Here is a 24,990-nt window from a genome sequence, read left to right on the forward strand (position 1 = left end):
TGTTATTTTAAAGCTTTACTGCTGGGATTTTTCACGAAGGGAATATCAACTAACAGACGCATACTTGACAATTGTGATCTTTTGAGAAAATACTGGTGTACAGTAATGGAGAGATATAGACTTGTCAGGCGTGTAACAGACGCTTTTTGTTGACATTTGGGTTCTATAAGGGCTGTCGTTTCGAAACAAGTGACAGTCGTGTAGGTCACGAGGATGGCTGCCGAGACAGTTTTAGTGGTTTCCGAGAGTGTCGTGAATGGGACGAGTATGAATGGTATTCTGATGGGCGAAGTGAAAAATGTAAATACGACGTCGGAGCCGCAGTTTTGCGGTTCGGGTCTGGAACAATTCCAAGCAGGCTACAAGGAATTGCACGGGTACCTCAGCCTCTTCGTCTGCATCTTCGGCTCGGTGGCGAACTCTCTGAACATCGCCGTGCTGACGAGGCGCGAGATGATCTCACCGACCAACAGCATCTTGACGGGACTGGCCGTGGCCGACCTCCTGGTGATGGTGGAGTATGTGCCGTACGCGCTGCACATGTACCTGCTACGGCGGCCGCGGGCGCAGACGTACACGTACGCGTGGGCCGTGTTCGTGCTGTTCCACTCCAACTTCGCGCAGGTCTGCCACACGGTGTCGATCCTGCTGACGGTGACGCTGGCCGTGTGGCGCTACCTGGCGGTGGCGCACCCGCAGCGGGGCCAGATAGGCATGCCCTGCACGCTGGCCGTGGTCGGCTCGGCGTACGTGCTGGGCCCGCTGCTGTGCACGCCGCACTACCTCGCCTTCGAGGTGGCCGAGCTGTCCGAGGGCAACGCGACGCTCCACTTCGTGCAGATGAGCCGTTTGAGCCAGGCGGCCGGCGGCCTGCTGAGCGACGTCAACTTCTGGGTGTACGGCGTCGTCGTCAAGCTGACGCCGTGCGCGGCACTGACGGTGCTCAGCCTCCGCATCGTCGCCGCGCTGGTGGAGACGAAGCGCCGCCGGCGCCAGCTGACGGTGTCGGCGTCGTCGCGCCAGCAGGACAAGGAGCGCCAGACGGACCGCACGACGCGCATGCTGCTGGCCGTGCTGCTGCTCTTCCTGGTCACCGAGCTGCCCCAGGGTGTGCTGGGCCTCCTCAGCGGGCTACTCGGCCAGCGCTTTTTCGCCGAGTGCTACGTGCCGCTGGGTGAGCTCATGGACGCGCTCGCGCTACTCAACTCGGCCGTCAACTTCATCCTGTACTGCAGCATGAGTCGGCAGTTCCGCGTCACCTTCTGCCAGCTGTTCCGGCCGCGCGCGCTCGACAGGTGGATCCCGGTGCAGACGACGGCGCACAACGGCCACACCGGAGCCGCCGCCACCACCACCAACAACGCGACGCAGGTGACGCAGCTGTAGCGCGCGGGCAAGCTGTCGGCGCTCCGTGCTGCCTGTGCAGCGCCGTGCCGGCCCCGCGATCGTCGCAGCGGCGGCGGCGGCGGCGGGCGACACGCGGCACCTGCCGTGCGTGACGTCGAGTGCTGACGTCGGCAGGTCTCTCTGTTATCTGTCCAAAGTCCAGACTCTATTCCACTTCTGCCTCCTTCTAGTCAAGTAACAACACGTCTCCATACTGCGTCTGTTCCCAAGCGGTTGTCAGTTATCTATGCACTAACGGTGTATAATGGCTGATATTTTTATTGATTAATGAGAACTCTATACTCAACAACATGTCATCAGTACTTACTTCATTTCCAGAATAAATATTTTAGCTGTCACGAGTAGTTATTCGATTTGATATTAAACCTAATTCCCAAGTCTTAGAACCCCTACGATCAGTATCTGGCCAGTATCAATGTCGATAATGGGCAAAAATCGTCAGTATCTTCGATTTCGGGACTGGATTAACTGTCTATATACATAGTTATGTTTGCACGTAATCCTAAGTGTGCGAGTGCTATTCGCACGTGAGCAGTACGTTTTACAGCGTCCTGCCCCGCCATAGAGCGCAGTTGCACATACTTAGCTGATGTACTCGCTTTCTTCTTCTCCCAAAATCTCTTCATCATCTAATTTGTTCTTTTCTTACGGTCTTCAGCTCGGGTTCGCTTAGCTTGAATCTGGTGCTTGTCAGTTACAGATTTGAATGCAACTGTGTTCTACAGAATTTGTTTATAATGCCTATTTTGTAAAGAACTTTTTCAGTTCCGTGTAATCGTTAGCTTGAACTTGGTGCTTGTCAGTTACAGATTTGAATGCAACTGTGTTCTACAGAATATTGTTTATAATGCCTATTTTGTAAAGAACTTTTTCAGTTCCGTGTAATCGCTGTTTTTAACTTTCATTGAGAGGACAAGATAGAGAATTGTTTTCGCCCACCTGTAATCGTTCATTCTGAGACTATATCAGTAAAATATCAATCATTTCCTCCTGAAACAGTCGGATATTTTCTCCAAATTTTGACGTAATACGTCAAATCTCCGTCTCAGCCATATTGCCTCAACAAAACCCGGATCAAAAATTATCGTTTGCATTTTGTTTCTTCGTTTTTATGTCTTTAGTTAGTGATCTATCTCCAGTGATGCATATAGAGTGATTCCGTGTATATTTCGTGGGAAAGAAGATGGAAATTAAAACATCGTATCTGATACTGACATTTTACTGCATGAAAATTGAAGATGTAGTAAACGACAAGCTTTTTTCCCTTTATTTACTGCGGGGGAGGGGCTGGCGGTGGCCATGGGCAAGAAAAGTTTCGAAAAGGTTTCAAGGTATGTGTATAGACTGTTGAAAGTCGCTAATGCTATCATGCTGCCATTCTGAAAGAGTGCACGAGTATAGTCTGAATAATATATGCACCGTGATATACGATGTATCTTGACGCCCCTGGAAGCTGTTAGATAGGCAACCTGCAACTGTGACCAGGCGACCGTTTTAGCTGTTTCGTAATGTAGGTACAAAATTTTATAATAAGCATACATGTACTGAAGATGAAACTTCCTGGCAGATTAAAACTGTATGCCCGACCGAGACTCGAACTAGGGACCTTTGCCTTTCGCGGGCAAGTGCTCTACCATCTGAGCTCCCGAAGCACGACTCGCAGCCGCTCCTCACAGCTTTACTTCTGCCAGTATCTCGTCTCCTACCTTCAAAACTTTACAGAAGCTCTCCTGCGAACCTTGTAGAACTAGCACTCCTGAAAGAAAGGATACTGCGGAGACATGGCTTAGCCACAGCCTGGGGGATGTTCCAGAATGAGAGCTTCTGTTAAGTTTGGAAGGTAGGAGACGAGATACTGGCAGAAGTAAAGCTGTGAGGAACGGGCGTGAGTCGTGCTTCGGTAGCTCAGATGATAGAGCACTTGCCCGCGAAAGGCAAAGGTCCCGACTTCGAGTCTCGGTCGGGCACACAGTTTTAACCTGCCAGGAAGTTTCATATCAACGCACACTCCGCTGCGAGTGAAAATCTCATTCTGTACTGAAGATATTTGCGTGACTGTAACTGGTTGTTCGTAAAAACACACTTGTTCGACAGCTGTAAATGGTTTCGTGATGATTTTCTTTTAGTACTTTGAGACGCGGAGCACATACTGCAGAAAATATTTTTTGATATATCGTGATTTGGCGCGATAGCTGGATGTCGGTTTTTTTGAGACGCATGCAGCAGGGTGGAAGTGTGGAGGCGGCTGCGTTTTGCGTTCTGCCCGGAGACAGACAGAGGGTACTTTGCAGACGTCACAGCGCACTCACCGTGTGTGTAGTGCGTGTCACGCTGCGGCTGTCGCTACCCTGGCAACTAGCAACGGCCGCGGGAGTGCCGTGTCGCCCCAGTATTTCTGCTGCTCACTCTCACTAGGAAGATGCGTACCATCGGAAAGGTCTCGACGTCGCTTGTTAACTCAGTACTTTTCGTGTTTGCTTCTACTGTTGCTTTACCTCAACTGACATAAAACTCGATGGTACGTGTTACACGCGTAGCCCAAAGCGCACGCTACACACAGACACCGTGGAATGACGCTACTGGTTGAATCGACGCGTGGTGCAATGTTCCTTGCCACTGCCCATTGCCCTACCATCCACCTCCCTACGTGCACACCTATCTAGTTTCAGTCAAAAAATAGCCCTGCATGAGGCATAAAGAAAACGACAGTAGATACACTAGATGCAGTCAGTAATAATCAGCGTTGTAGTTTAACTGCATCATAATTATAATAAGCAAGAAAGTACTGTACACAATTTGTGCATAAGACAAAATGTTAATAGTCCGAGGCACATGAACAGGTGATGTCTGCCTCTCTAGCCATGCGCTTCTCTGTCAACATTTAGCATTACGTAAAAATTGTGTACTTTGCTGCACTCTGCAGTTTTGATGCGGTTGGGGTATAACGTTGATCCAGATACAACGGTCAGGATTTGACGCATTAGTTGATGTGGTTGTTTTACACTTGAGGATCATCTGTTGTTTGAGCGAAACAGGCAGTCTCAATAAATGTCATACAGCCATTGTGCCGAATCACGATTTTTGAAAACGTTGTCAGAACCCTGTACATTTGCTAAATAGCAATCACTTAAATATGACAATTTCTGTCAATGTTCACATGAACTCATTCACAGCGACGTCACTCCTCATGAAACTATCAAGTTTTTATCTTTCTTCCTAACCACGAACAACAATTAAATCTAAATTTATATTTTACAAGATTACAGTGGTATCTAGCCAAATGCATATCGTGTGTCACCGTTCTAGTGACACTTCATACCGACCAATTCGTGAACTATGGGTGTAGCCAACGGCCATTGCCAGCGTCTTTTCATACCTCAGTATTTCTAATTTTATAACTGTAGCCATTTCCCCATTTCGTAATGTGTTGTTTGACTCATGTGAAAGTGTGCTATTTTTAAATATTTATTTCCTATGATGCACAATTACTGTATTGTCTGTCACTGCAGTTGGTTACACTACGCTATAATACACTAGAGCTAACCAAATGAAACCGTGATGAACTTTCGTGGAACTTCTCAATCTCCCTTTGATCACCTTAAACTGATAGCAGTCCCATACCTTGGAACAGTACGCATCAACCGGTGGAATGATGGTGTTGCCAGGTATCTCCTGTGAAGCTGTATCATATTTATGCCCTTAAACGTTGGTCACTCTTCGACGTTTAATTGCCTTTGTCATTTCTTTTCGCTGACATTGTTACATAAATAACTCGCAATCTCTTCCGTACGTACAGCTGGCCATTCGTATATGAATTCTATTGTTCAGAGTAAATATAGAATTTTTATTGTGTACACAAAAATCGAGCCCCAACAATGCTGCCAAATATTGTATGCAATCAATCCTGATATAAATTGTAAATGAGTGTCTTTGAAGTTAAAATAACGTTTCCCATTCAAAGACGTTGTTACATGCCCTTTAAACTACTTTTATCCTAGAAAGTTTCCGAGAATGGTGCTTACTAATTTCCATTACCTTTCGTTTATTTCCGTCTACTCAATTTCTGTGTGCGGAGGCGCAGTAAATTTACAATTGAAAAGTTATTCACACTAAAGTCGGCGAAATAATGAGAAATGTTTCAGCTGACAGAAGTAGTATTGAGAATTATGACAGCTTGTAGAGACTCCTGTTAGAATACATTGGAAACTAGATTCATCTCACGTCAATGTATACTTTCAACTGTCCGTTATTTAGAGTGAATAACTCAGTTGACTGTGTTATAACATCTGCAGTGTAAAATCGGTGAAAATTTGACCCATAATCAGGCATACTAGAACTATCACGTGGCCCTAAATTTATCAGTATGCTATCCTTATACGATTTATGACGCTGAATTACGGAAAGCACGATATATTTAAATGTTTCGTCTTCGACCTTCGTATGTTGGTTATACATTTCTACCTCATGATAGTATTATCGCTCCTGCTACCTCTTCGAGCATTGCTACGTCCTTCGTTATTGTTCTAAACTATTGTAACTTTCTTATACATCGTTTTTAATGACAAATCACATAAACTGTCTTAATAGAGACCAGTCGTATGGAAAAGGCCACTCCCGTAAGTGTAAATGTAATCGTTCGTCGAGTAAAGTTCAAAACATTTAAATATATGTATGCACGTTCATTATTTCGTTCAGATGGAAAGTGTGAGAATATAGCGAAGAGGCACCTAATTAACCATTGCGGTTAAAAGCACTGTAAATTACACAAGTGAAAATACATTTCTCTGTGACCTGGTCGCGCTTTGCAAAACCTAATTATCTCAATATCTCAACTTTCTTTGAGAAATTTTCATGTTTTCTGTGATCATCTTGCGTAACTGTACATTTCGTAGTGACCACCATTTTTCTCTTCCAGTATACGTCACTTTAACTGTGAAGTTTAAAGGGAAACATTTGTGAGTTACCTATGTCAGTATTCATCATTCTTAAAGCATGCAGTTGTATAAATATTTCGTTTTATTCGTCACATCGGTCATTTATATTACAGTCATATTTTTACACATTGTAACACACGAGAGATCTCGTAATATATGTTTAATGGTAGATGCTTAGCATTTCATGAAATATAATTGTAAATATACTATACACATTTTGATTTTATCATTGGAATGCATGTTCTGCCTTGTACCTCCCTGTGGAATGAAATAAAACATTTAATGTGATAGTCCCTTCATACTGCCTTTGCTTTCCAGGACAGTGTCACAAAATGTACTCCAAGAAAATTTAAGAACTGATTCGTGTGTAATTAAAGAAAGGCAGGAGAAGGAACGGTTTTGTGTGATGAAATCAAGTTTGGTGTCAATGGTGAGGAATTTGCTTCAGGTACAGAGCCCAATCTGAAGTATTTCCCTCATCCGAACTCGTTAGCAAGTGTGTAATGAACCATGTAGGAACCCATAAAGAATGATTCTGATACAGTAAATATTGTCTGTTTCAGAAAAGAAAGTTTGTGTAATTGTATCAAAAACTCCATATTGTTTCGCCGTTCTTTTCCATATATATTTGCCGCTGTGTTGCATCATTTTCACGTGAATCAATGACTTATATTCGTGATGGGAGCATTTTCATGTGTACGCTTTTGTGTGTCGATTAAATCCTGCAAGAAAATAACTCTACAGTTAATTTTAATATATGTATTCTTCTGAAGTCCACTCTTAAACTGTACAAAGGAAATTTATATACTAGTTTTTAACTTCTTTATAAAAATATTAATCTTTACGTATATTTTATAATTTTATATATCTCACCTGTCACTCTTATATTGTTACTGTACACGTCTGCCTGTCGTACAAACCAAATGTGGCACTTCCCCTTGTGTCAGTTGAATTCCATGATTATTTATTCCAAAACATTGCCTGGACCTTGTGTATAATGGTAAATAATTGGAAAAGATATTTATATAGGTTCTATTAAATTAATGTTCTATAATTTTTGCGTTATTTCCATTATATACGTCTAAATTACATTTCTTACTGTAGTAAATTTTGTGCCACATGCCATTTACGATACTACAGCAGTGATGGAGGGAGAGCAAAGAATGTACAGATCGAATATATAAGACTATATATTCCTTCATTACATGTAATGGACATTAGCAGATCTGCGCACTTCACAGTGGAGGGATATCATGGTGATGCTAAGTATGATCAGATATCACTTTTTATTTTGCATTTATGCTCCTAGAGCTCCTTGACACCAACTTTGGAGAAGAAGAAAAGTCAATTGCCTTGAGATTTTTATCTTCTTGCTCTACGGATTCAAATTAAACCATTAGCCAAAATCACTAGTTCATCTGGTAATCTCTAGTACACTGTATGTTAAGACAACCATGGCGGTAAGCATTGCACTAAGATATATGAATCTCATGGCATATTCAGCCGTGATGTGCAGAGGAAACTCTTCGTATTAGGTGAGGGGACAGGATGATAAATATATGAGCATTCAAAGACATTTCTAAGTGTGGTATACATTGCGTTGTTTGATAAACTAAACATTTCATGCGATTATCGTACTCTCTCGCCTCCTGCAATAGGCAAACTGTCAGTAGGATGTTACACAATAAAATCAGCTATTGGCTATATGTATGAGAGATATTTATCAATATAAGTTTTTACTTTTAGTTATTACAGTGATTAGCTACCCCTATTTACCATTTGCATAAGCGTGTTCATGTAAATGATGCTGGAAACGAACTAATGAAAACATTAAAAAAGGAAAGAATTAAACGCTCCACTTAGCAGTAGAATAAAAATTACCAGTAGCATTCTGTTATCGCAAGAGGAAATTTATAGCTAGATACTTAAAATAAGTTTTCGTGATTTTATATTTTTCAGTTTTGTTTCCTAAAATTAAATGAATTTCGTGCACTGCATTTATATTTCTGAAGAAAAGGTATGACGAGAGAAGATCTGCGAAAGAATGTGCTAAAACTACTAAAAGGAACCCACTTGCTCTAAATATACGTTTTATTTGCACCGCATGGTGTAGAAACCATGAAATACGATTTCATTGGACTGAAACACAACATTTCTGGAATAATTTTTAAGACAGGCTGCGTATTTTTTCTCGGAGACGAAGTTATTTAAAATGTGTACATGATTTGGCTAACCTGCACATTTCTGTTCTGGTCTTATTCTCTTAGGATCCATACATACGGCCTTAAAATTTTCCATAATATCTAACTATAAATTTATCCCAGATTACGAAGAAATATGATTCAATTTACTGATGAATATTCATATAATATGTATTAAAACACCTTTACTACTTAAGTCAGTCATTGACATTACCAGTACTTTAAGCGTCTGTGTCTATTTAATTGTGAATTTCGATAACATGAAGAATAATCTTCGCTTGAAATTAAGGGCCAGTCACAAATTCTTTTCAACATTTATCCGCATAGGAGTGGAATGAAGATGCCAGTGTATTCAAGTTAATGAGTTATATCCTTTCTGCATCTCCAGAACGGCTGTCAGTTAATGATGTAGACTGCTTTTTTAAAGAGAGTGAATACTACAAAAAATGGTAAAACATTGATCAGGTTAGTGGAAGATATCTGGTGTTTCATCGGTCCTCTGCTGAACCAGTGATTGTGTGCCATGTGTAGTAATTTTACTTGAAAAGTACTAAACGTAGTCGGTGATACACAACCCGAAGACCAGAAGTGAGACAGTATTACTCTCAGTAGCTGTGAAGGTACTCAAGGACCCTCCCGATTCTGGGCTTCCTTTCGTCTTATTATTTCTGATTGCCCAGTTACTTTCCATTATTCTTATTCAAATTTTTAATATCCTCTTTTTTCAAAATATTCAAAATGCTAATAGCTGTTAATTACTTATTCTAACATGTTGACAGGTAGATCCTCCATGAAACAAACGTTCAGGAAATTAAAACAGTTCATAAATGCCTCTGCACTATAATCACTAATTTTGTCGTTTGGTATTCATTACTAAAATAAGTCTCTTTAAACTAAATCACTACATATTGCTCAATTTCTTAATATTTTAAAATTGTTGTATGTGAGGTACGCCAGTTAATATTTTAGTTGTACTAACATGTCTTTGTTCAGGTCGACAAACTTTCTCTTTCACATCACGTGTAAAATAAAATCAACCACTGCTTCTAGTCCGTCAGCAGTGTACGACATTCATCTGCACTGAGAGAGCCAACACAGCATGTTAGTGAAGACCTGCAGTTAATCTACCACGTCGCACGATAGCCGGACAGCGACAACCTCCGCAGTTAACTAGGAGACAGATTCGTCCTCGATTATATTTGCAAACACAATACTTAGAATACATTACATCAGCACACAGCTTTCGATACTTTTTGCACGTAATGTAGCACCATCCGAGTATAGTGAGAGAAACATACGTCAACCGAATACAAGATTTGTCTCTACGTTTGCCTTTCAGAAGCTGTAGAACGGAGAAGAGTCTATACGAGTAGCAACTGTGTACCGCTTCGGTCACGAAAGTCTGGCTCCACTGAGGAGGCGTTATGGACCTCGAAGCCTCGCAGTGCCTCCAGACAAATTCCAATTTCCCGCGGATTTTGCCGACAGATGTCTGTTCAGAGGCTCTTGCGGGAATTCTGAGGCGTACGGTGAGAAGAATTTCGAATCTGAAAAGGGTATACAGGAAATCTAACGTTCTGTGATTGGGAGTTCACACAGAGGGGCTAGACCGTTCTGAAGTGACACTACTTTGATTCTTTCTGTTGCTGAAGCCCTGTTGTTGCTGAAGGCTCTGTAAAGCGATAGCGATTCTAACAAAACGAACACACCCCACGCATATTTATGGAGTTCCTCGTTTACAAAACATAGGCATCGCCTTTTACTTAATGACTAAAGATACTTAAACAAGTAATGATGGTTCTTTATTTGTTGAACGCAAATTTTATTCTCAGTGTTTTATGGTAAAAAACATTCGTTTGGCTTCGATCTAGTCTTTGTCCAATCAACGTATTTTTATTACTTTGTATTAATCTCTATATATATTCAACGTTCGTTTATTTCACTCAAAGATAACAGCTCCTCATATATAAGTGAGAGTAATAATTTACTGTCGAACGACTTTTATGCAAATGTTTTGAACTGTGTCACTCCCAGATAGGTCAAAACTGTGTGATACATGTGGGACCTTTGCCTTTGGCAGGTAGCTGTGAGGGCAGGTCCTGAATCTCCCATGGATAGCTCAGTTGGTAGAAGGAAAGATCCGGGGTATGGGTCTGGGACAATCACACAGTTTTAATTCGCCAGAAACTTTTGAGTCAGCGCACAGTACGCCTCTGACTGAGAATTCATTATGGTTTTGAAATGTGTTTGTGAAACAAATTAGTTGAAGCAAAAGTATTTTGTTAGGGCGGAACTTCTAAAAACATTCTATAGTTAAAGCTAATAACTGATAGCCTGTGAACCGCAGCACCTCCGAGCAAAACATTACAAGCCTCTTCTGCGGGGTAAATGATGGAGAATCAGCTTGAAGTGAAACTGTAAATAGGTCAAATGTTTCTACTGTACTTGGCTAAAATGGACAAGAATGATTTCATTAGCATAATGTGCTTATTTCAAAAAAATGTTTTGGCGTAATCCTAATTAATCCCCATATCTACATGGGTAGTTTGAAATAATTACTATTGCTCACTACGAAATGTCATTTTAAATTTGTTATTTTACATACGAAGATGCATATATATTGCTGAAAGAGCATTTATTTTTTCCCAATCAGATACAGCCCATAGTTGTTACTGTGTGCCATAGAGGGTCTTTAAACCAAATGTTAGGTGCATGCAGGACTAATTGAGAGGGTTACCGGGCGAGGTGATGAAGCTGTTAGCACACTGGGCTCGCTTTCGGGAAGACAAAGTTTCAAACCCGCGTCTGGACATCTAGGTTTAGATTTTCCGTGATTTCCCTAAATCGTTCCTGGCGAATGCCAGGATGGTTCCTTTGATAGGGTACGGCCGATTTCCTTCCCCATCCTTGACAGAATCAGAGCTTGTGCTCCGTCCCTAATGACCTTAATGTCGACGGAACGCTAGACCGATACTTCCCTCCTTCCTTAATTGTTGTCTTCCAGTTATTGCCGCCTCGGGGATAGCTTGCTTCATTAATCATCTGGGGATTAGCATCAGCCAACACGTGCTTAATGCAGTAATTTAAGATACCGCTCTGCGTGGGTTACACTTCGTACGCGAGTGAAATTAAGTGATAACGATGATCTTCAGTGTTTCATCTTAGTCTCCACTGACGGAATTACAACCTGACTTGGAGGTCTAGTGGTCGAAGATGCAGCAAATACAGCAAGATTTGTGGGTAAAGTGACTTTTCGTCCAAAATCGACCTCAGACCTCACAATATTTGTTGCTGGGCTGTCTTGTAATCGGCGCAACATTCGCCTCTGTATATCTGTAACGCGAATCTTCCGAGGGCTTCCGTAATGCCCTATCCTTGTTCGAATGACTCGATGTCTCCAATTTGCTGGAACGACCTATTGAGGATATCGTCTGTAGTGCACTAGACTTGCCTCCAGACCACACCGTGTTGGATAAACCATTCCAGAATAGGGTGTCTTTCCGGTTGAATAATAGAATTCGGTTTCACTGTCTGTGTTGTTCGCAGTCAACAGAATCATTAGCCTTGAGATCATATCATCTCCAAGTGAAAGCAAAATGTACAACATCGTTCACACAGGAGACAGTTGCAGTTGTTGGACCCGACAACAGGTTAACAGAAGGCTAACGCCAGAGGAACACAATCGATGAAAAATGACCAATGAGTGTCAACAACAAAACAGCTTACCGGACCGAGTACCACCTGTCTCGTACAACAGAAGAACAGTGTGTGTTTCCAAGATTTAGTGGTAACGTTCTTCTTTTTTTAAAATACTCATTCACTGTCTAAAAATTTAGATTACGTTTAAGCTAAACTATCAAAGATGACGTCTACTCTATACTTTTACTTCACTCTGGATGTGCAACATATTTTTCATTGTTCTTCGTCAGAACTGTGCCCGCTTTGTCGGTGGCCGCTGGATAAAGTTTGATGATAGCCTTGTGCGCTGGGGCCTGTTCATGAAATACTTTAAAATCGCAAAATTTCCACAATACTGTATTTTTCTCTTATAATTATGAAATTATCATACCAAGAAGCGGCTGAAAAATATGCCATGATGAAATCTTTGTTCATGACTTTATAATTCTCTCAGATACGGCAAAGGACTTGTATGAAAAATTTACCAGTGGTATAGTGTCTTGAAAATGATTGTAAAGTGAAATTCATTAAATATAACACTAATAAAGGAGTGTACTGAAATTAAGTCAGGTGATGACGTACGAAGTAAACTATGAAGTGAGAGTGTAAAAGCATTAGGTGAGTTTTGCTACTTGTTCAGGATAGTAACTGTCTTTGCTAGAAGTAAAGTGAATACAAAATGCAGACAAATTTTTCGAAATTAGATATATCTGCAAATGTATAACATAAATTTAAAAATCTCGAACACGGCTGAAGCAGCGCCTATAATGTAGTCTTCGTGTTGGAAAATCAGCCGCATCAGATGAAATACTGCAAACTTTACTGAAAGCCTCTTGACCTAGGTTTGGCGTCTTTATAAATGTCTTCCTCAGGATGATCAGTAATGAACACCTAAAATGATTTATATTGTATACATGTTAAAATAGATGTATGAGGCAAATGCAAAACCAAAGCACTGACCCACAAAGAATTTTAGATTTGTTGGTTACGTTGTGTTTTTCTCCCAATTCTTTTCTCTTACAAACGATGCACTTCATGTTATTTTATATCTGACTCAATTCATTGGTTTCCATAAACATTTGTTGGACAGTTACGAACTGAAACGCCATATGTTTGAGTTTTATACTACTATATGGGAACTAAGTCCTTATTTTCTGCATCAGTACTGTATTAATTTTGTCTAGCTACTTCAATAGTATTCCTTCCCTCACTTTTGCGCACTTATTCCGCGCATACATGTACTGCCCCACCATATGCTAAATTTTCATCAACTCAAGAGACAGCTCCATGACGGCAGTTCATTAGTTGCGTTTGTGAGGCACTTGTAACGGCAGTCAGCCTGATATTTTGTAGTTTTATTATTATGGAGCTGAATTTGTTCATTTGTTCCTTCAGGCTACATTTTAACGTATCTCCACAACAACAAATAGCTAGTAAGTGTTAAAATTCTTTGTAAGTCAGTGATTTGCTTTTAGTAGTTCCTTACAACTATATTTTGATATGTATGTAACGTTACCCGTCCTAGGTGTTAATCATAGATTCTTCCTAAGATGTTTTCTAAAGACGTCGAGACTTAGGTCTGGGGGTTTGTACCATTGCGATTGATTTGACTGTTATTCACATTTTCCTACACGGAAAGTGACAGACAGGCCTTCACGAAAACATTTATCTGCAATGTGGCATTAGCTCCTACTTCATACAAGGGAACCTCCCCATCGCACCCCCCTCAGATTTAGTTAGAAGTTGGCACAGTGAATAGGCCTTGAAAAACTGAACACAGATCAATCGAGAAAACAGGAAGAAGTTGTGTGGAACTATGAAAAAAATAAGCAAAATATCCAAACTGAGTAGTCCATGCGTAAGATAGGCAACATCAAGGCGCTCAGGAGCGCTGTGGTCCCGTGGTTACGGTGAGCAGCTGCGGAACGAGAGATCCTTGGTTCAAGTATTCCCACGAGTGAAAAGTTTAATTTTTTATGTTTTCATCACTTTTTTGGGAGTGATTATCACATCCACAAGAAAACCTAAATTGGGTAAGGTAGAAGTATCTTTTTACTCATTCGCCAATAGTACAAGTTAGGTGGGTCGACAACATGTTCCTGTCATGTGACGCACATGCCGTCACCAGTGTCGTATAGAATATATCAGACGTGTTTTCCTGTGGAGAAATCGGTTGACCTATGACCCTGCGATCAAATGATTTCGGTTCCCATTGGAGAGGCACGTCCTTTCGTCTACTTATGGCACGGTTTTGCGGTGCGGTGGCAAAACACAGACACTAAACTTATTACGGTGAACAGAGACGTCAATGAACGAACGGACAGATCATAACTTTGCGAAAATAAAGTAAACTTTTCTGCGAAAGTAAAGAAAGTAAACTTTTCACTCGAGGGAAGAATTGAACCAAGGACCTCTCGTTCCGCAGCTGCTCACACTAATCACGGGACGACGGCGCTCCTGAGCTCAGATGGTCCTTGATGTTGCCTATCTCGCGCATGGACTACTCTGTTTGTATATTTTGCTTATTTTTTTCATAGTTCCACACAACTTCTTCCTGTTTTCTCGATTGATCTGTGTTCGGTTTTTCAAAGCCTATACACTGTGCCAACTTGTAACTAAATCTGAAGGGGCTACGATGGGGAGGTTCCCTTGTTAGCATTACTCTGAGTTTATAGACGTCATGGGATACCACTTAGTATTGTGTCAGCCCGGCCCTCCTTTAAGACGGTATAGTGCAGCAAATAGACGTGGCATGTAGTCAACAAGTCGTTGGAAGCCCCTGCAGAAATAATGAGCCATGCTGCCTCAATAGTCGTCCATATTTGTGCAAGTGTTGCCGGTGAAGGGTGCTGTGCACGAACTGACCTCTCGATTATATCCCACAAACGATCGATAGGATTCATGTCGGGCCATTCGAGTGGCCAAACCATTCGCTCGTATTGTCCAGAATGTTCTCTAAACCAATTACGAGCTATTGTGGGCCAGTGACATAACGTCATTGTTTGGGAACATGAAGTTTATGAATGGCTGGAAATAGTCTCTAAGGAGCCAACATAACCATTCCCAGTCAATGATCGGTTCAGTTGGACGAGAGGAACCAGTCCATTCAATTTAAATACAACCCACACCATTATGGAGCCACAATCAGCTTACATAGTACCTTGTTGACGACCTGGGTCCATGGCTTCGTGGGGTCTGCGCCACACTGCAACCCTCCATCAGCTCTTATCACCTGAAATCGGAACTCAGACCGGGCCACGGTTTTCCAGTCGTGTAGTGTCCACTCGGTATGGTCGGTCACGAGTGCAAGAGAAGCGCTGCAAACGATGTTGTGCTGTTAGCAAAGACACTCGCGTCGGTCGTTTCTTACCACAGCCCATTAAGCCACATTTCGCTACAGTGTCCTAACGTATAAGTTTGTCGTACTTTCCACACTGATTTGTGCGTTTATTTCATGCAACGTTGCTTGTCTGTTAGCACTGACAACTATAGGCATTGCCGCTGCTCTCGTTCGTCAGTTGAAGTTCGTCGGCCGCTGCGTTGTCTGTGGTATAATCGGCACACTCTTGACACTGTGGATCTCGCAATATTGAATCTCCTAACAATATCCGAAATGGAATGTCCCATGCGTCTAGCACCAACTACCATTCCCCCTTCAGAGTTTCTTAATTCCCGTCGTGGGACCATAATAACGTTGGAAATCTTTTCACGTGATTCACCTGAGTACAAATGACAGCTCCGCCGACGCACACCGTTTTCTATCTCGTGTACATGACACTACCGCCATTTGTATACGTGCATATCGCTGTCCCATGACTTCTGTCATTTCAGTGTGGTTCTGGTGTGCTAAAGATATGGAAGATTTATTAAACTGAACTCGTCATCTGGATTTCGTGTATAGGATTTTCTGAGGTGATAATTGAGGGAAAGCTCATAATTTTCCTGAACAGTCGTCTAAAGCCGCATAAATTCGACACTCGAGTTGGCCGGTGAAGTAGCCACAGTCATTAATCACTGCGTAGATTAGGTCGAAGACAGTATGAGGGCTTTGAGTTCCAGTGACTTAACACCTGTTACCCTTATCTCTCCATTTGCAATAACTTACTGCCTCTCTGTCACACATGTTCTTATCACTTGCTTAAGTAGGATAATAGCACTGATATTTATAATTTTTATAGGTATCACTGCTATTTATAATACAGTTAGCATACTTTATGACCCTAATCTTTTCACTGATCTTTATTCCCTCCCCCTCCTCACATGAACCATGGACCTTGCCGTTGATGGGGAGGTTTACGTGCCTCAGTGATACAGGTAAAGATACCGACGGTGCGACGACAACTAAGAAGAATCCTAATCTGCGCTCTTAGGTAGCACACCGCGCCTAGTACAAGTGCAGCGCTTCGCTCGGGGCCACAGAACAGCTACGACACCTGAAGATGGGCTTATAACAGCCCGAAAACGGCTGTGCGAAAATAAAAGAAATGTGCTACTGAAGTGGTATTTTCAACCTCTGGCGAGAAGAATCTGTTGAGAAGCCATACAAACGGCTTCTGAAGAAGGATAACTGATTTTTCAGTAGGGCAACGATGTCGATAATTACCTGATCTGACCCATGCTGTGCTGGTACAGCGAACGTCTGAAAGCAAGCTGTAACTATAGCCGTAAATCTTCCCGTGAACTTGTAGCTCTATTTTAAGATTAAATGATGATGGCATTTTATTGACTACAGTGTTCCAAAGGTAAAATAGTCCCTCATTCGAATCGCAGGAGGAAAAAAAAACCTGGTATTCTAAGAGTAGGAACTAGGAATGTTACATCACTTACTCTGGCAGGTAGGTCAGAAAATTTAGAAAGGCAAATGGATGGGTTGAAGGTGGATATACTAGGAATTAGTGACGTTCGGTGGCAGGAGGAAAACGTGTTCCGTTGAGGAAATATCGAGTTATAAATAAAAAATCAAACATGGGAAGTGCAGGAGTAAGTTTATTATTGAACAAGAAAATAAGAGAGCGTATAAGTTACTATGAACAGCATAGTGAACACGTTATCGTCCCCAAGATAGAAACAAACCCCACACCCACCACTGTAGCACAAGTTCATAAGTATACTAACTCCGCAGATGATGGAGAGATTGATAAAAATCATAATGTGATAAAAGAAATTGTTCAGATAATAAAAGTAGACCAATATCTGAGACGAAAACTTAGTTATAATTGAAAGACTGAAATTCATAATAGTAAAAGGAAGACAAGGAAAAATACTAGTAGAATATGGCCTGGGGAAAAGAATGAAAGAGGGAGCAAACTGGTAGAATTATTCACAGAGAATAATTGATTAAGGCTCGTGGAAGAAGGAAGTAAACGTGAAAGAGTCCTGGAGACATCTGAAGATTTCATATTCGTTATGTAATGGTAAGGGAGAGATTTCGGAACAAGATTTTAAATTAAAAGAGATATCCAGGGGCAAATATGGACTATGACCACCAGTTATTGATTATAAACTGTACATTAAAACTGAAGAAGTGGCAAAAATGTCGAAAACGAAGGAGATGGGACTTAAATAAGCTGGAAGAACCAGAGGTTGCTGGCAGTTTGAGAGGGCGTATTAGGCACTCATTGACTACGAAAACAGGAGAAAAAAATACAGTAGAAGACGAATGGATAGCTTTGAGTGATGAAATAGTGAAGGCAGCAGAAGATCAAACAGGTAAAAAGACAAGGTGTAGCAGAAATTTTTTGATATGAGAGGCCATACAGAATTTAACTAACAACAGGAGAAGTAGAAATGCAGCAGATGAAACAGGCAAAAAACAAACAATACAAACATCTAAAAAATGAGACTGATAATAAGTGAAAAACGACAAAACAGGAATGGTTGTATGAAAGGAGTAAGGATTTGGAATCATATGTCATAGGCGAAAGATAAATGTCTTCTACAGAAAAATTAAAGATGATTTTGGAGAAAAGAGAAACAGCTGCCTTATTATCCAGAACTCAGATGTAAAACCAACAGTAAGCACGGAATTGAGATTTGGAGGTGAAAGTAGTTTATAACTGTTTGTACAGGGGAGAGTAATTTGAAGGGAATATTGTTGAAAGGGAAGAGGCCGCTGATGACGATGAGATGGAAGGTATGGTACAACGAGAATAATATGAGAGACCACTGACAAACCTAAGTCGAATCAAGGTCAAGTGAGTTGATGACATTCCATCAAAACTACTGATAGCCCTTGAAGAGCCAGCCACAACAAAACTATTCCATGCTCTGACCTCTAGAGCAGTGTAACAGTTCCAATTCCAAAGAAGGAAGGTGCTGACAGATGTAAATGTTATGGAAATATCAGTTGCAAAATATTAACACGAATTAAGTACAGAAGAAGGGGAAAAAACGGGCAGCAGCTGACGTAGGGGACGATCAGTTGTGAGTCTGGAGAAACGTATGAACACACGAGACAATACTGACCGTACGACGTATCGTAGAGGGAAAAGCACATGTAATGATGGGGAAATCTGTTGACAGTGTTGACTAGAATAACCTGTTTATAGTTTTGGAGGTAGCAGGGCTAAGATACAGGAAACGAAAGGTTATTTACAAATTGTACAGAAACCAGGTGGCATTTATGACAGTACATGGGAATAAAAGGTAAGCAGTGGTTGAGAGGGGAGTGAGACAGGTTTCTAGCCTATCTGTCGATTGGGCAAGCATTAAAGGAAACCAAAGAAAAATTTGGATTTGGTGTTGAAATTCAGGGAGAAGAAATAAAAGCTATGAGAGAATGAGATTTTCACCCTGCAGCAGAGTGTGCGCTGATATGAAACTTCCTGGCAGATTAAAACTGTGTGCCGGACCGAGACTCGAACTCCCTTTGCCATTCGCGGGCAAGGTCCCGAGTTTAATCTGCCAGGAAGTTTCAAAAGCTATGACGTTTGCCGATGATTCTGTAAATCTATTAGAGACAACAAAAGACATGGAAGAGCAGTTGAACCGAATGGATTGTGTCTTGAAATGAGGATATAAGGTGAACATCAACGAAAGAAAAACAAAGGAAAATGGAATGTAATACAATTAAACTGGAGGATGCTGCGGGGATTAAATTAGGAAACGAGACAAAGTTGTTGATCGGTTTTGCAATTTGGACAGTAAGTAGCTGATGATGATCGAAGAAGAGATGATATAAAATGTAGACTGACAACGGCAAGAAATTCTTTTCAGAAGTAGAGAAATTTGTGTTGGTAGAATATAGATCCAAGTGTTAGGAAATATTTTCTGAAGGTGTTTGTATCGAATGTAGGCATGTATGGAAGTGAAACATGACGATTAACAGTTTAGACAGACAGACAGTAGGAGCTATTGAAATGTGGTGCTGCTGAAAAATGATGAAGATTAGATACGCATATCTCGTAACTAATGAGGAGGCACTCAAGAGAATCATGGAGAAAAATATTTGTATCACAACTTCACTAAAAAAAGGACTGGTTGACAGGATACATTCTGAAACATCAACGTATCACCTATTTAGTAGAGGGGGGGGGGGGGGGTAGCGTAAGGGATAAAAATTGTAGATGGTGACCAAGAGATGAATACAGTAAGAAATTCAGAATGATGTAGGTTGCAATTATTTGGAGCTTAATGCATTTGAACACGAGAGAGTAGCATTGACAGTTGCATGAAACCAGTCTTCAGAATAAACACCACAACAGAAAGAATAATTTATGACAATTATCCTGAACCTGATATTTGTTATCCTGTTAGGAGCCGGCCGGTGTGGCCGAACGGTTCTAGGCGCTTCAGTCTGGACCCGCGCTATCTCTACGGTCGCAGGTTCGAATCCTGTCTCGGGCATGGATGTGTGTGCTGTCCTTAGGTTAGTTAGGTTTAAGTAGTTCTAAGTTCTAGGGGACTGATGACCTCCGGTGTTAAGTCCCATAGTGCTCATAGCCATTTGAACCATTTTTTGAACCTGTTAGGATAATTTATGTCCCTTATCATTACCACCAATTTTCATTACACATTTAGAATAATTTATGACCCTTGTCACCATAATTTATCACTCAAATAGGGTGGGCTGTTATCGTATTTTTATTAAAGAATCAGAATAACGTCTTCCTTTATGTGATGTGAAGGCCTAAAGTGCATCACATCCCAGCTACGCATCTGTATAGAACAGTCAAAGTAAAGAAAACAAATGTGATAATCGGATGTGACTCTAACAACGATGGGAGGGGAGGAGGGGGGGGGGGAAGAAAGTCAGTATAATGTAAGGATGACTTTAATATCAGTTTTAGCTGATTTAAGACGAGATTATGTCAAAATAACACAGACAATTTGGTTGTGAAAATAACACCAGAACACCGTTTACTATGGTACAACGGTAAAATGAGTTTTTTTCCTTTTTGCAATCACAGTTCTGTCATCATACTTCCACATTAAGACAAGCTGGCTACCTGCATGTGTTTTGTATACATACTGTTACTCTCTACCTCAAAATATGTATTTAATTTAGGGTCACATATTTAATAAAGTATAAGTTGACAAACTGAAATGTTTAAAAAAATTATTGCTATCCCTTTCATTTTTTCAGCACATGCACCATGTATCGATTCCCTTAACTATGCGAATTTAGGAGGCAGCGTTCTAAATTTAGGAGGTATATTAGAAGTGACATCATGATCATTTAATCAGAAGTGCCATTGTCTTGGATCTAATCTTTATAACAAACCTTTATAAAGTAGATGATCAGTTCTGCGTAGTAGAAAGTGTGAACATTTGAACAACGGTGTTACTGACATTTGTAATACAAAGTACACTCAGAATGGTATGCCCCTAAGCAAGAAAAATATGAGTTTGCTTACACCCATGCAACCATTACAGATCTACTTTGTGACAATGGTGGATAGAATGTTGGATAAAGTCGACTGTCAAGAACAAATAGGAAAGAATGATGTGTAATGTTAAAAGGAGGAAATATGCTGTGCATTTAACAATTACCTGCATGACAAATTCTCCTAGTTTTCTCTGCAAGACATGGCATCAGGGTGATATTTCCATTACTTGCACATGGGGACGACAGTATGACAACAAAAACTACTCTGGAGAATATGGCATGGAAGCCCTGCGAACCATTAGGAGGAAATATGGACATCCTGTAGGTATACCACATAAAGTGGAATTGACCAATTTTGAAGTAACCATGTTAATGGATGAGCTGCCAGAGATATTGTAGCAGGTTCGTCTAGGGAAATATTACGTAATTGACCTGCATACAACCAAGATTTTACCGGGGTTTTGTAATAACTCAACTATCAAACCTCAAATCATGACATCTGTGTGGAAGACGACTACCAAGGAAACAGCAATATAATAGCGAGCAATAGGAGGTTTGGAACACACTGTATAACATGTAGAAGCTCCAGATCTAGAATAAAGATATGCAGGATGGTAGGGGGCTACACTGATAAGCCAAAACATTATGACCACTGCCCACTGCCATGTTGGATGCCTCCTGGTGACGTAGCGGGCACGTGACTCGGTAACAAAAGTATGTAAGTAGACCAGACACGGACCGGAGATCACCCTAACGAAGATATGGGCAGCAATAGGGGGAGGAGTCCATTGTGGTAAGCGACTTTGTCAATGGGTAGATTATTATTACACAGAGCCTGTGAATGAGTATCTCGATACCGGCGAAGTTGGTCGCATGTTCAGGTGCTACTGTCATGAGTGTCTACGTGAAGAGGTATAAGGACAGTGAAACTACCACTAGGCGCTAAATGGCTGGAAGTTCACGACTCTTCACTGAACGTAGGGTTATGAGGCATGTCTGCTCCATAAAGTAGGATAGGTGGGGATCTGCAGCATCTTTGCCCAAAGAGACCAATGCTGGTACACGCAGAAGTGTTTCAGAGCGCATCGTTCATCGTACATTGTTGAATATGGTGCTCTGCAGCAGACCACCCTTGTATGTTCACATGTTGACCCAACGACATCATCAGTTACAATTGCAGTGGGCATGGGATCATCGGGATTCTACCGTCGATCAATGGAAACGTATTGGCTCTTTGGGTGAGTCACAGTTTTGCTACAATTGTTCGATGGTCGTCTCCACGAACGTCGTCAGACAGGTGATCGGCGGCTCGGAACGTGATGCGCACCATAGACGCAGGATGGCGGGAGCAGTGTTAAGCTATGAGAGACGTACCCCTGCGCTTGCGTAGGATCTGTGGTAGTAATCGAAGACAGGTTGACATCCGCCAGCGATCTTCAACCCTTCATACGTGATGTCTACCCCGACGGCTATGTCATCTTCCAGCTGTGTAACTGTGTGTGTCTCGGAGCCAGAACTGTGTTACAGTGATTTGAGGAGCATTACGTCCGACTACCTCTGGGTATCCCGGAAGACGCATATGGAAGAAATGGGCGGGGACTGTGGATATGTGGCGCTCGATGGGATACGGCACCTGCCTAGTAAGCAGGAGATCCTAGTTCGAATCCTGGTCCAGTACACATTTTCACTCGCCGATTCCGCGTAATGTCGTAGTGCAGCTGACAGCAGTTATTCTTCCCACTTCCTTTCCTTTCTTTCCTTCTCCACCTTCAATTTACATGTAATTCTATAGCTTTACTTCTTTCATCAGTTATCCAAGATCAAACAAAACTACTTTCATTACCATTGTGATCACATTTATTGGTTTTCCCTTCTCCTTATTTTACACATAAAGGAAACAACATTATTTGATTTTCATCAATCTTTATTCGCCATGGAAAAACTGGATGATATAATCCTCTAGGTCTCACTTCTTTACATTTTATAATCCCATACCACTTTGAAGAATAACAACTAGGCTTATATATTTTTGTTGTATGAGCTACAGAATAATAATCACAACATGGTACTGTTGGATAAAGACTACACAAATCAATATATCTTATTTTTATGTTAACACTATCTCCTTTACCTCTTAATTTTATTGTATAGGTACGACCACCATAAAAAGCGAGTCTTGCATTCAGTGGTTCGAAAATTTCAGGTAATTTTTTTTAATTTCCTAAGTTTCACATACACTGCTAAGTTAATCCAAGTACATTCATCCCCACATCTCTTCTAAATTATATCCTGAATTTCGTTCTTCTGTACTTCATGTTAAAGTATTTTGACACCGTCCATTGATTCCCGATTTCTGTTGTTTAACGTTTCAGCTTTAAAACATTTTTTACAACTATGCCAAAACAGCCATGGTACTGACAAACTGTATTGGTTTCTGTATCAAAGACATCTGCTGTATCTCTAGCTATATCTACTCCACGATTATTCAGAGCATGTTGAATATTATTGTAGTTTAAACTATTCAATGAGGCTATAGATTCTTTACAATATTTATCCTGCTGTTCTTTATCCAATACAGTAATTCTTCTATTACATACATATTTAGATCTGCATATGGCCATACAAACTCCATCAATTGTTAAACTACAGAATGGATCTATATTAGCTACTTCTAGGAACTATGTTATTAGTTCTAAACAACCTCTTATGATTATATGTAGATCAGGAAAACAATATTCATGAATTTATCTCATCATGCTGAGTTCAAATTTTTTAAATTTTTGAATGTGTACTATATTTAAGGGCTGCTGCAGTATTTGGTACAATGAGGACGCCGCCGCTGCTTATCTGAGTTTCACCTTTGGTAAATATGTTCGGAGTCATTTGAATACGGGGACACCCATTGACACCTATTTCAGATGTGCATTTTTCTTGTGGCAGTAGAGCCAGGTAAGGCATGGTGCACGGCACAGTTTGTTAGCCTGTGATTGTCATAGCAATATTTATTACTGTAAATTATGTTGCCTTAGAGGCTACTTAGTCACTTCATCGGTCAGATCATATTCCACACATAGATGCTGTAATTATTTATGTTCAAGAGTTGTTCCACTTCTAGGGTCTGCGATTAATTTTAACTGCTTAAAATTATTCCTATGGGGCCTCAATTTATTTAGAGGCTTTTTCCAGTTGAAAGCTGAATGCACCTTCCTGCCTGATTATTCAGGGTCGAAAAAGATATCAACTTATGAAGTCATTTCATTCCACATGGCTCAGGGATTTGTTTGTCTCTGAAAAGCCAAATTAAATTCCCATCTTGCTGATTATTAGTATTTAAAACTAATGGCACTGATTATCCCAGATTTTCGAGCTTTTGGAAAAACTGAACTTCAGAAATTTTATATTTTCTCCAAATCTAATCTGAATACCGATACCATACATTCTTAAAATTTAATTATTGCCCAGGCTGATTATTCATTATTTTAAATTTTCTGTAAAACTGAATTTAACAAATTTAGAACATTGTAAAGAACTTCTTGTCGTTAAAAATCTAATCTGAATACCCGCTACATAGGTTCACGCAGTTTGATTATTATTTGGGTTGATTGTTCATTATTTTAGTAATCTGTAAAATTGAATTTAATAAATTTTGTGTTATGTAAATACTTTCTTGTTGCTGATAATTTAACCTAAGAGCCCCTTCCAAAGATTCTCTAGTTTTATATTAACTGGTCTAATTGTGTAAGTTTTGCATTTTGTAAAATCCATCGATTGTTTCAATAAATTGTATGTGCTTTGAGAAGTTGATAACTCAGAAAGGTGTTGCAAAGAAAGGTGAACCTGGAACCCAATTCATCCACCTTGTTTGCCGTAAATTTTTTTAAGGGGTTGGTTGGTGAGCCATGTCAGATGCTGTTCTCTTTTTGTATGACCTATTTATCGTCCA

General features: G+C 40.8%; 1 protein-coding gene across 1 annotated transcript; it reads left to right on the forward strand.

The window, feature by feature from the left end:
- Positions 1 to 213: 213 nt before the first annotated feature.
- Positions 214 to 1,386, forward strand: LOC124622837 (G-protein coupled receptor dmsr-1-like). The gene has a single exon (XM_047148629.1). It carries the CDS (start codon positions 214 to 216, stop codon positions 1,384 to 1,386), a length of 1,173 nt encoding a protein of 390 aa, XP_047004585.1.
- Positions 1,387 to 24,990: the final 23,604 nt, after the last annotated feature.

Source organism: Schistocerca americana, chromosome 7 (assembly GCF_021461395.2).
Source record: "Schistocerca americana isolate TAMUIC-IGC-003095 chromosome 7, iqSchAmer2.1, whole genome shotgun sequence".
NCBI classification, from domain to species: domain Eukaryota; kingdom Metazoa; phylum Arthropoda; class Insecta; order Orthoptera; family Acrididae; genus Schistocerca; species Schistocerca americana.

Excerpts from the sequence above, each read along its gene's own strand:
- LOC124622837 (XM_047148629.1), top strand. The coding sequence starts at position 214 with ATGGCTGCCGAGACAGTTTTAGTGGTTTCCGAGAGTGTCGTGAATGGG.